General features: G+C 40.2%; 1 protein-coding gene across 14 annotated transcripts in view; it reads right to left on the bottom strand.

The window, feature by feature from the left end:
* LOC126993053 (acetyl-CoA carboxylase-like) overlaps positions 1-12,999 on the bottom strand; it is a 101,276-nt gene that overhangs the window by 19,993 nt on the left and 68,284 nt on the right. For 7 of the 14 annotated variants that reach the window (XM_050851877.1, XM_050851892.1, XM_050851908.1 and 4 more), the window contains 5 exons: positions 12,232-12,435; positions 4,170-4,365; positions 4,029-4,079; positions 2,753-2,856; positions 1,482-1,541 (listed from right to left, as the gene is read on the bottom strand). In XM_050851877.1, the coding sequence (XP_050707834.1) occupies positions 1,482-1,541; positions 2,753-2,856; positions 4,029-4,079; positions 4,170-4,365; positions 12,232-12,435 (615 nt within the window). The remainder of the gene's footprint in view (positions 1-1,481; positions 1,542-2,752; positions 2,857-4,028; positions 4,080-4,169; positions 4,366-12,231; positions 12,436-12,999) is intronic. The other 7 variants (XM_050851919.1, XM_050851923.1, XM_050851944.1 and 4 more) reach the window with 4 other exon arrangements.

Raw genomic sequence — 12,999 nt, 5'->3', positions numbered from 1 at the left:
AGTGGGGTCACATTGAAGGCACTACACCCCAACCTGTTAAGTGTTTCATGTAACTAAATCAACTAATAATCCATCCATGTTCAGTGATGCTTGTTATTAAATATATACAGTGGAGACGTGTGTGGAGGGAGACATGAGAAGAGGGAACACCAGGAAGGAGAAGATCCACGAAGGTAGAGGCTGATGGGAGGAGACAAACCTATCGTAAGAGCAAGTCAGATGGAGATAAAGAAAGCAAAGGTGAGTACGAGGCAGTTAATCAAAGGTGAGTATTGAATGACAGAGTGAAATATAAAACTAATTGTTGCAAGGAATGAAGCTGTGACTGGACAAATGATAGTTAAGAGGAGAAGTATTAGTGTTAAGTGATAGGAGAGTAAGTACATGCTGAAGAAGGCCTGGAGACGGTGTGTGGAGGGAGACATGTGAAGGAGGAACAACAGGGAAGAGAGAGTGAACGATCAAGAGTGGGAAAGACTTAAAGCCCGTCCAACTCCATAAGGGAAAATAAGGACAAAGAGAAGAGAGTAATTACACACTGAAGACCTGGAGATGGTGTGTGGAGGAAGACATGAGAAGGAGGAATATAAGGGAGGAGAGAGCATTCAATTGTCAAGACTGGGAGAGACTCGTAACCCGTCCAGCCCCAAAAGGGAAAATAATGATAAAAAAAGATGTGATGCACGAAACTGATTAATAGTGCACGGTTACGAATGAACAGTTAAGACAGACAAGAGATAAAGTGCATAGTGATAGAGTGACCGTACAAGACTAACCAATAGGAGTGCAGAGTTAAGGAGCGACTGGTTAAGAGTAAACAGTTTGGAAAGATAAAGATAAGTAGTTGTGCATGTTGTGAGTTTTCGAACCAGACTAACCGAACAAGAGTGTATCGTTGAAACCGGTTGAGTGACTGGTTAAGACAAGAGTGACCGGTTAAGAGTGACTGGTTAAGACAGTGACCGGTTAAGAGTGACTGGTTAAATTAAGATAGAGTGACCGGTTAAGAGTGACTGGTTAAGTTAAGACAGAGAAAGATAAAGTAAGTGTGTATGTTACCAGTTTCCGTACAAGACTAACCAAATATAAGTGCATCGTTGAAACCGGTAAGAGTGACTGGTTAAGCTAAGACAGAGAAAGATAAAGTAAGTGTGTACGTTACCAGTTTCCCGACAAGACTAACCAAATAAAAGTGCATCGTCAAAACCAGTTAAGAGTGACCGGTTAAGTTAAGACAGTGACCGGTTAAGAGTGACCGGTTAAGTTAAGACAGTGACCGGTTAACAGTGACTGGTTAAGTTAAGACAGAGAGAGATAAAGTAAGTGTGTATGTTACCAGTTTCCCGACAAGACTAACCGAATATAAGAGTGCATCATTAGAACCGGTTAAGAGAGTGACTGGTTAGGAGTGCCCGAGAGCCCCGAAACTGGTCTTAAAATTGCACTGTATCTGTACTGGTGGTGGGCGAGTGTTCATGTACCTCCTTATACATCCAGGAACTTCCACTCGACCTCTTACCAGTGTTCCTTCCTCCACTGGCCTGCAACACAAGAAGAGCGACACAGCACACTAAGCACATAACACAAGTCAGTTCCTACGGGTGGTGGCTGCTGGGTTAGCTTTCGACGGGGGCTTTTGTGCGAGTTGTAAGCAGGTAGAGATGAAGGGAAGGTTTGGAGAGAGAAGATGAAAGAAGAGGAAAGAGAGAGAGGAGAGGAGAGGGAAGAGAAGGAGAGGAAATGGAAGGGAAGAGGAGAGGTAGAGATTGGAGCTTTAGTTAGTCTCATAAGCTGGTAGGGATGAAGGGAGGATGTGCAGAGAGGGAAGAGGAGAGAGAGAGAGAGCGAGGGACAAGAAGAGATAGGAAAGAGAAGAGGGGAAAAGATGGGAGGGGAAGAACAGCAACAATATTATGCCACAAACAAACAAATAAACAAAAACAAAAGGCGCAACTAGTAGGTCTCCCGCACTTTACAACTCGGCCGTTCTTGGAAAAGCGAGAGTGAGGTGAAACGCTATTAACAGTGATGCGTTCCTGGACCCTTATATCAAGTGACCTAGAACAGCTGGTACGTAATATTTAAGATGTTTTACGGACTGCGCCGAATCTGAATCCTTACCAGAGCGATGAACACAATAACCGATACACTCACATAAATAAACACTAGAAATGACACAAAAATAAAGAATGAGCTGACTGTGGATGTGAAGGAGGAAGGAAGGGGAAGGGAGAGGTGAGGGAAGATGGGAAACTCAAGCAGTGGATGAGGGAGAAGGGGAAGGTGAAGGTGAGTGAGGGAAGAAGAGGAAAGGTGAGGAATAGATGAGGGAGGGATAAGGAATGAAGGAAGAAGTGAAAATGAAGGTGTGGGAAGAGGGGAGCAAGAGGGAAGAAGTGTGTGAGAGGGGAGCGAGAATGGAAAGCGTTTTAAGAAGGGAAGAAAAAGGGAGAGGATGTGTTCGAGAGGAGAGGGGAAGAAAGACTGGGAAAGAACTGTGAGAAGAGAGCAAAGATCATTAAAGAATAACAATCGTGGAAGCAAAACGACGTAAAGCCAATCACTGTAAAGCATGGGAGACCTGTGCATTTAAAAGCCACCAGGGTAAATAAACAAATAATAACAATCGAAGGAGCAAAACACTGTAAAACCAACTGTTGTAAAGCGTGGGAGACCTGTCTATTTAAAAGCCACCAGCGTACGTAAACACTGACAAGCCTCTACATCAGGGAGACGAGGGAAGAGGACTTACATTGTTTTCCCCGGGCAGTCGCTTCTCCTCCACCAGCTGGTCGTCCTGGTCCAGCACCAACTCTACGAGGCTGATCAGGTGCTCCGGGATCTCCTCACCCTCCCCTGAAGGATGCAACAGTGAAGTAAGCAATGATGGTTAAGTGAAGCTCAAGTTGTACCCACTGCAGTTACTCAAGGCTCAAGCTGTACCCACTGTAGTTATGTGAGGCTTATGCTATACCCACTTCAGAATACACACTGCTAAATACATCTTGCCCGTGAACACACCTCGCTAAATACACACACACACACACTCTCTCACTCTCACTCTCACTCTCTGGCTTGAAAAAAACAACTCCAGGAACTCGTAAAGGTACATTAATCTTAAAATCAACTCGTACAGCTAAAACGTGTGACATCATCGTTTCATCTATGCCTGCTCCTAGGAGCTCCCACCAGGGGATGGCCACGGCAGAAGAGCTTCCAACTTTCTCTGTCCAGACACTCCCTCCTTGCCTGCTCAAAGTTTCTCAAAGATCTTTCCCCCCTCTCCCTAACGTACTCCTGCACCCTATCCCTCCATTTCACTGAGGTCGTCCTCTAGCATTCCCTCCCTCTATCTCACTCACATACACCCTCCTGGTCATCTTACTCTCCTCCATTCGCTCCATGTGGCCAAACCACTTTAAAGTCTGTCACTTCACTTTTTCCACCACTCCACACTTCTTCCCTTCACCCCTGTGACACATTCCAAAACACTCATACACACTTTCATTACTCATTCCATCCATTCTACTCACACCACAAGCACTCCTCAAATAACTCATTTCCACTGCCTGCACTCTAGACCTCTGACTTTCATTCCAGGCCCACGTTTCACTTGCATATGTGAGGGTTGGTACTATTATTGTATTTCTCAAATCCCTCTTTACCTCCATGCTCACACTTCTGCCATTCATGATTCGTCCCAAAGACCCTACCACCCTTCTTCCTTGCAATGCCCTTTCTTTTATCTCTCCCTCTGTGCCACCATGCTTACACATTACGGATCCATGACCTCCTCCATTTCTTCACCATTCAAAATTTTTTCTGCATTCTTTTTCACATTCAATTCCCACTCTATATGGGCATACAAAATCTACAACCTCACTTCTATTTTGCTCACAAACCATCACTTTACTTTTGTTGACATTTACTTTCAGCTTTCTCCTTTTACAGACATTATTAAAAACACTGACCAAATTTTGTAAGTCACTTTCATTTTCTAAAACTAAAACAAACAGTCCACCACACACCTCGCTCCTTCAAGTACGTCTTCTGCTCCCCTCCAGCACCTGACGGAACATCTTGGGAAAGTCAATAACTTATGTAAACCATAAAAAGAACTCTTACCACTAATACCAATGACAAGAATTCTGAACACAAACACCACTCACCTCGCTCCTTCAAGTATGTCTCCCACTCCCTCTCCAGCGCCTGACGGAACATCTCGGGGAAGTCGTAAACGTAGGTCGTCCCGTTCTTCTGCGCCTGGAACCTCTTGAGCTGCAGGTAGTCCTTGGTCATGTACGGTGTTGAGATGGGCAGGCCATGGAGGGGCCCCTGGCGGATGCCGAAGCCCTCGAACTTGATCTGTGGGGTCGTGTGCGAGGATTAACTTACAACAGAATTATGACAGACCTACAACAAGCTCACAATAAACTTACGACAGACTTCTGAAAGGCCTACGACAGACCCACAATTTAAGACAGAACCAAGGGACTGAGGTTTTGTTTACATAGTGGATAAATTAATGGCATGTACTCAGGGAAAACCAAACACTGTAGCCGTAACTATAGTATAATATGAAGGTAATGATGAGTTAAATTTATGCAAGTGTGGGATTAGGACAACCAAGGGACTGAGGCATCCTATACATAGTATATTGATAAATAGAATACTCAGGGAAAACGTAACACTGTAGCTGTAACTAAGGTAAAATAGGAGGGTAATGATGGTCAAGATTATGTGAGTGTGGCATTAGGAGAACCAAGGGACTGAGGCATCCTGTACATAGTAGATTGATAAACAGAATACTCAGGGAAAACTTAACACTGTAGCTGTAACTAAGGTAAAACAGGAGGGTAATGATGGTCAAGATTATGAGTGTGGCATTAGGAGAACCAAGGGACTGAGGCATCCTGTACATAGTAGATTGATAAACAGAATACTCAGGGAAAACTTAACACTGTAGCTGTAACTAAGGTAAAACAGGAGGGTAATGATGGTCAAGATTATGTGAGTGTGGCATTAGGAGAACCAAGGGACTGAGGCATCCTGTACATAGTAGATTGATAAACAGAATACTCAGGGAAAACTTAACACTGTAGCTGTAACTAAGGTAAAATAGGAGGGTAATGATGAGGGTTAAATTTATGTGAGTGTGGGATTAGGAGAACCAAGGGACTGAGGCATCCTATACATAGTAGATTGATAAACAGAATACTCAGGGAAAACTTAACACTGTAGCTGTAACTAAGGTAAAATAGGAGGGTAATGATGGTCAAGATTATGTGAGTGTGGCATTAGGAGAAGAGATTAATTCAAGGCATCCTGTACATACTCATGGAAAACTTAGCACTGTAGCCATAACTAAGGTAGAATAAGCCATGGGTGAGGAACGCTGTAGATTCAGTGTCAGGAGTTTCTATTTCTAGCTGTGTTATGGTTCTTGAGTTCATGTGACTTTAAGGGAAGGTTAATTAGAATCCTCCGTGGTGTTGTATATATGAAAACTCAAAAGTGAAGGGAAAAAAGGATAAACTAACCTATGTATGAGAATTAGCTTATGATTCAGTGTCGGGAGTTTATATTTCTAGCTGTGTTATGGTTCTTGAGTTCGTGTGACTTTTGGGGAAGGTTAACTAGAATCCTCCGTGGTGTTGTATATATGAAAACTCAAAAGCGAAGGGAAGAAAAGGGAAAACTAACCTATGTGTGAGAATTAGCTTATGATTCAGTGTCAGGAGTTTATATTTCTAGCTGTGTTATGGTTCTTGAATTTTATGTGACTTTAGGGGAAGGTTAATTAGAATCCTCCGTGGTGTTGTAAATATGAAAACTCAAAAGCGAAGGGAAGAAAAGGGAAAACTAGCCTATGTATGAGAATTAACTTATGATTCAGTGTCAGGAGTTTATATTTCTAGCTGTGTTATGGTTCTTGAGTTCGTGTGACTTTAGGGGAAGGTTAATTAGAATCCTCCGTGTTGTTGTATATATGAAAACTCAAAAGCGAAGGGGGAAAAAAGGGAAAACTGGCCAATGTGTGAGAATTAGCTTATGATTCAGTGTCAGGAGTTTATATTTCTAGCTGTGTTATGGTTCTTGAGTTCGTGTGACTTTAGGGGAAGGTTAATTAGAATCCTCCGTGGTGTTGTATATATGAAAACTCAAAAGCAAGGGAAAAAAGGAAAACTAGCTTATGTATGAGAATTAGCTTATGATTCAGTGTCAGGAGTTTATATTCTAGCTGTGTTATGGTTCTTGAGTTCGTGTGACTTTAGGGGAAGGTTAATTAGAATCCTCCGTGGTGTTGTAAATATGAAAACTCAAAAGCGAAGGGAAAAAATGGAAAACTAACCTATGTATGAGAATTAGCTTATGATTCAGTGTCAGGAGTTTATATTCTAGCTGTGTTATGGTTCTTGAGTTCGTGTGACTTTAGGGGAAGGTTAATTTGAATCCTCCGTGGTGTTGTATATATGAAAACTCAAAAGCGAAGGGAAAAAATGGAAAACTAGCCTATGTGTGAGAATTAGCTTATGATTCAGTGTCAGGAGTTTATATTTCTAGCTGTGTTATGGTTCTTGAGTTCATGTGACTTTAGGGGAAGGTTAAGTGAATTCTCCATGGTGTTGTATATATGAAAACTCAAAAGCGAAGGGAAAAAATGGAAAACTAGCCTATGTGTGAGAATTAGCTTTTGGTTCAGTGTTAGGAGTTTATATTTCTAGCTGTGTTATGGTTCTTGAATTTATGTGACTTTAGGGGAAGGTTAATTTGAATCCTCCGTGGTGTTGTATATATGAAAACTCAAAAGCGAAGGGAAAAAAGGGAAAACTAGCCTATGTATGAGAATTAGCTTATGATTCAGTGTCAGGAGTTTATATTTATGGCTTTTGACTTTATGGGAATATACATTAGAATTCTTGGTGGTGGAGTATAAATGATAATTGTATAAATGTATAAAATAATGATTAAGAAATGTATAAAAGGAATGAGAAAATTAGCCTTAAAATTCTTTCAAAATGCTAATTCATCACCTAGAATCACTCTTTAGAGGTAGTATTAACTTCTAACTAAAGGAAAACAGGTGCAAAGGTTAAACATGCAGAAAATACAGACTGATAATATTAAGGAAAAAGTGTCTCTCAGCGATATTCGTTAAACAGAAAAAAAACAGATTGAAATATTAAAGAAAAAAATCACTTGCTACAAAAAACTAAACTGGGGAACAGAACAAGCAACACAAGCTAAAAAAATAAAATAAATAAATAAATAAATAAATAAAAATCTATAAAAACTGATGCAATTCACTTCAAGCTCCACAAATCATTAATAAACACCAACACAAAAGAGGAACATTAAACACAAACGAGATATTAGTTTGGTGCATCACTTAACCCGGTAGCAGCGAGGATCACTTTTCTTAATGGTCCCTCCAAGCAAGAAAAATGAGAAAAAATCACCCCTCACACAAACCATTTCATAATATATATCAAAGCATTTGTGATCAGATTACGTATCATCTATTTTGGGGGTTTATATCATGGCACAAATTTGGTCTGTCGCTGCTACATGGTAAAGCCACAAATTTGGCCCATCGCTGCTACACGGTAAAGCCACAAATTTGGCCTGTCGCTGCTACACGGTAAAGCCACAAATTTGGCCCATCGCTGCTACACGGTAAAGCCACAAATTTGGCCCATTGCTGATACACGGTAAAGCCACAAATTTGGCCCGTCGCTGCTACACGGTAAAGCCACAAATTTGGCCCATCGCTGCTACACGGTAAAGCCACAAATTTGGCCCATCGCTGATACACGGTAAAGCCACAAATTTGGCCCATCGCTGCTACCAGGTTAAGAATATCAGTTAGGGAAAAAATAAGTACACTGACACACTAACTAACTACTTGATCAACGTTTCTGCCATATACAGCAAATCTTGGTTCAATGGACCCGCATTTAATGGATTTCAGATTTAATGGACAAGGTCAGACATCCACGGAGACTGACCATGAATAGTTTTTGAACCGACTGTGCCCGGTAACTGCAACAGCGTCTGCTAGCCACCTCGCCCTCCTCCCTTTATCTGCTCTCCCATTGTTAGGTTACAATAGTTCAAACCATGGTTGCCAATTTTGGTAAGAATGTGCTAGCTTTGGTACTCTTTGTCTCAAGTACATTTGGTATTATCTTTTTTAGCCAACCTGATGAAATATTTCCCTTCTTGTGATTCCCATTCAAATGAAGAACGTATTTACACCACAAGAAAGTCTTATGTAGCCTGTCATTCCAGGATGTAAACGTAATGGAAAATAGCAGTGTTTGAGAATGCCAGTTAAGTGTTTAGAGTAACACATTTCAGTTTTTATCATAGTTGGGGAGAATGGCAGTGCTCCGTGCCACTGGTTGCCATGGTGACGGGCGGCCACTCGCACACCAGCACCATAAATTTTAACATGGTGCCCCTTCCACATGCATGCTACAACTGACACACACACACACACACACACACACACACGTCACACCATCACCAATATTTGAAGCACTTTGGTATCATGTGAATAGTATATTATTAATTTATTACTTGGTTTCTTTCAAAATCTAACATGTTTATATGATTCAAAGTTGTTCAGGCATTCTCTTTTATTATTTTGAGTCTTGGAATTTGAAACAGGTGAACTTTTGGGAGTGCACAGGAGTGCATCTCAATGTCTGTAATGGAAATGAACGGGAAAATTTGCTTAGATTATCAAATTCCTGCTTTACTACAAGCAAATTTTGGGGAACAGAAATCGTTCCTAAATTGGGGACTTGGTGTACATGTCTCATACTCATATTAACCCATAACAATGTCACAGTCCATCGCTAAGTGTGCTATGCGGCCATATAGACAATGTGCAGACAACATACACAGTACAACTTATGTTTATTACATTCATCACTATTACGTATTTTTTTATAAATGTAATATTAAAATTCTGCTTGTCTACTAACAGACTTTTGGCAGCATTGTTCTACTTACATCCTTATTCTTAAGTCCATAAAACTGAGGGTTTACTGTATATACACAGGCAACTCAATCTCTATTCACACGAGTTTTGCTTTCCCAAAGAGATCGCAAGGAGTGGAAAATTATGACAGAGCACGTAAGAAATTAAACAATTTTAGGAGAGAATCAAGACAGCGCTTCTCTCAAAACCGACTTCTCTTCTGGCCACCCATTCATTTTTTTACTGGAGTAGCGCCTAGCAGGCCTTTTTTCCACTTTTTTCCCTCAAGATATTTCCTTGACTATGAAAAAATTGACAAAAACACAGACGAATACTTCACATGCATAGAAACACACCCACCCACACACACAGATGGATGAAGAAATGGTTGATGTAAGAAATGTTAGTCATGATCGCTAGGCTAGAGTAATCCAAACACACACACACACACACACACACACACACGGAATGACAAACACACAGACAAAAGAGCGGCTGACGCACGTATTGTTAGTCACGATTGCTACACTAGAGTAATGTAAACACAACACGGGCGCTGCAGTACCGAGAACACCCCACGACTGGGTGATGAGTACTGTTGCCAGGTGCCGTGGGCTGTTGACCGGACCACCGCGTCTATCTTATACTCGGAAAACTTAACCTGGAGGTGCCAATGATGAGAAACGTTTAGCCAAGGTTTAATGAGTTGTGAATTAGCTAACCTTTCCCTAATCATTCATCTTTAAAACTCCTAGTTGGAAGGCCGAGGAGAAGTGACTGCAAAACAACTTTGTAAATTAGTTTTGCTTAATAATTACCTTAGAGAGTATCACAGAACAGATTTGGCTTAAAGTAGTTAGGTTGATTAGTCTCAAACTATGCGCCGCTGTGTACTGTATTTGAGGGCTTATAAAAATGTTCCAGAAAGTCACCCTGCGTCTTATAAGGTCAAGGGTCAGCTTTGGGTTACTGGCTAGTGGAGCTTTAATGATGCAGTGGCACATAAACCACAAACCTCTCCACAAATGTAAACAAGGTGGCAATCATTTCTACGCCAACAACAAGTCTTTCTCTAATGTAACAATGTATAACAGAAGTACTTACTGTTACTTCATATAAAATGTTTTAGAAATGTACTAAAATATTACAACTAGAATTACAATGTAGAATGATAGAAAAAAAAAATGATGTACAAACTATATACCCGTTACCCCTCTACCAATGTCGCTGTCTACGCTATGTTTGCTGGGCTCTCGAATCTCTGAGGAGGACCAGTTCTAGCAGGTCCCAGCAAATATCAAGGTTCTTAAATGTAAAATATTGGGATCTAATAAGGATCTGAATACATATGAAACTTTAAAAATGACCTGACGTGAGGAGGGCTACAGATGTTAAGTGAAAACCCTTCACCTGACATTCATAATTTAAACCAGTTCATTTATTTATTTTTTAAATGCCTGCCCAAATTGAAGTGCATCTTTTATAAGCCCATGCATCTTATAAGCCATCAAATACAGTAGTTTGAGCGTAGTATTTTTTTTTCTTTCTCTTTTTTTTTTTTACAGCACACAGCAACTCAAGGCTAACAAAATGAAGATGTAAAAAAAAGCCCACTAACTGTTGCTTTCATATAACGATTAGTACAGAGTGACCAAAAGAATTTAAATTTAAAACAGGAATGGTAGAGCTAAAAAAAGTTATTGTTCCTGACTGTTTTGTCCGATGTAAAAAAAAAAGCAAGGCTAAGTAAGTGGAGGACTAATTACGTATGCAAATTAAAGAAAATGTACTCCACCAATAATATGAACAGCAGTCTTTTTGAAGCAACCATACACACAAAAACAATAAGAAAACAGAGAAAAACAGATCATAGGCCAACTTATTTAACACCCAACAGTAATAGGAACCATCACTTATATAACACCCAACATTAATAGGAACCAAAGAAAAGATCAAGCATGGGAACAGTAAGAAACTAAACAAAGGGAATATAACACCCAACATTAATAGGAACCAAAGAAAAGATCAAGCATGGGAACAATAAGAAACTAAACCAAGGGAATATAACACCCAACATTAATAGGAACCAAAGAAAAGATTAAGCATGGGAACAATAAGAAACCAAACCAAGGGAATATAACACCCAACATTAATAGGAATCAAAGAAAAGATCAAGCATGGGAACAATAAGAAACCAAACCAAGGGAATATAACACCCAACATTAATAGGAATCAAAGAAAAGATCAAGCATGGGAACAATAAGAAACCAAACCAAGGGAATATAACACCCAACATTAATAGGAACCAAAGAAAAGATTAAGCATGGTAACAATAAGAAACCAAACCAAGGGAACATAAAGTCATTGGCATGGCTTAGAAAACAAGTGGCGATTTAGTACAAGGAACCAGAAAGAAAGTTGGAAAGTTTCGTTTAGTCGGCGCAACATCTGTGATCATATGCCGGTGAGACAGAAGGGGAATAAATTATAGAAGGGAACAGATCCTAGGAGACGGGACACAAACCCTACTTAATACCTGGTACCCATTCACTACTGGGTGGACAGGGGCGTAGGTATCGGAAAAACCACCCAAATTTTTCCACTCCACCTGGGAATCGAACCCGGGCTCTCTCGGTTGTGAGCCGAGTGTGCTAACCACTGCACCACGAAGCCCCCACTAGGAACCAGAGAAGAAACATGAATCTATACAAAACCTGAAAAATGGCAGCGAAACAGCAAAATAAAGACAAATTAATGAATATACAGAATTAATATATATACATGCATACAGCAACAAGAGAGATGAAGCAAAGAAAAATAATTATGGGTATAGAAAGATAAAGCTCACCACCACACTAACCTAGCCTCTCCTTACATTACTAAAAAGTTAAAAGAAAGAAAGAAAAGAAAAAGAATTACAGAACTTCTCCTCCTCTTCCTCCTCTTCTTCTTGCCACACAAAACCTACCACCACTACAACCCATCCACTACTTCCATTACTATAAAAAATAAAGAAGGAAAGAAAGAAAGAAAGAAGGAAAGAAAGAAATACAGCCCTACCAACTCTTCCTCTTCTTCCTCCTCCTCCCCCTCTTCCTCCACAACCTAACAATTCCTCCCATTGCCCCAAAATAAAAAGTTAAAGAAATGAAAAAGAAAGAAAGAAAGAAGTACAGCATTACCACTAACACCACCACCTCCTCCTCCTCCTCCTCCTCCTCTACCTGTTGACCTGTTCTCACCTGCCCCGTCAGCTTGTCCGTGATCTCCCGGTACAGGTGCATGTCCAGAAAGTAGCCGGACTCGTTGGACAGCGTGAGGCGGATGGGAATGGTCTTGCTCTGAGGCGTCTGTCGTATGGTCATCTTAATCTCCGCCTGAAGGACCCGCAGACTCCACAGCCGCCGCCCGTAACGGTTGACGATGGAGCGGATGGAGTCCTCGATCTGGCGGATGAAGAGTGTGTTAGTAGAAGTTACACTGATATTAAGTTCAACCAAAAAAGGAAAAGGATAATGAAAGAAAACTGAAAAATAATTGAAAAAGAACGGAGAAAAAGAGGAAAAAAACAAAATAATCATGGGCACAAAATTGTAAAAAACTAACAAAGAAACAAGAGGAAAAACAAGTGATAAAACTGAAGAAACTGAATAAAAAAGACGTCGTATTTAAATGAAAATAACTTCCTACATAAATATATTAGTCTTTAAAGCTGAAGGTTCATATTATAGAACAAATAAAAAGCAGAGTGATGAAGACTTTCTATATGAACAAAAATTACTTCCTATGCATATATTAGTTAGTCTTTAAACCCATAGATTCATATTATAGAACAAATAAAACCTATGCATATATTAGTTAGTCTTTAAACCCATAGATTCATATTATAGAACAACTAAAAAGCTGAGTGATGAAGACTTTCTATATGAACAAAAACTACTTCCTATGCATATATTAGTTAGTCTTTAAACCCATAGATTCATATTATAGAACAACTAAAAAGCTGACTG

Source organism: Eriocheir sinensis, chromosome 7, assembly GCF_024679095.1.
Source record: "Eriocheir sinensis breed Jianghai 21 chromosome 7, ASM2467909v1, whole genome shotgun sequence".
Taxonomy (NCBI): domain Eukaryota; kingdom Metazoa; phylum Arthropoda; class Malacostraca; order Decapoda; family Varunidae; genus Eriocheir; species Eriocheir sinensis.
The sequence above is the reverse complement of the archived record's forward strand: the minus strand, read 5'-3'. Positions and strand labels throughout refer to the sequence as shown.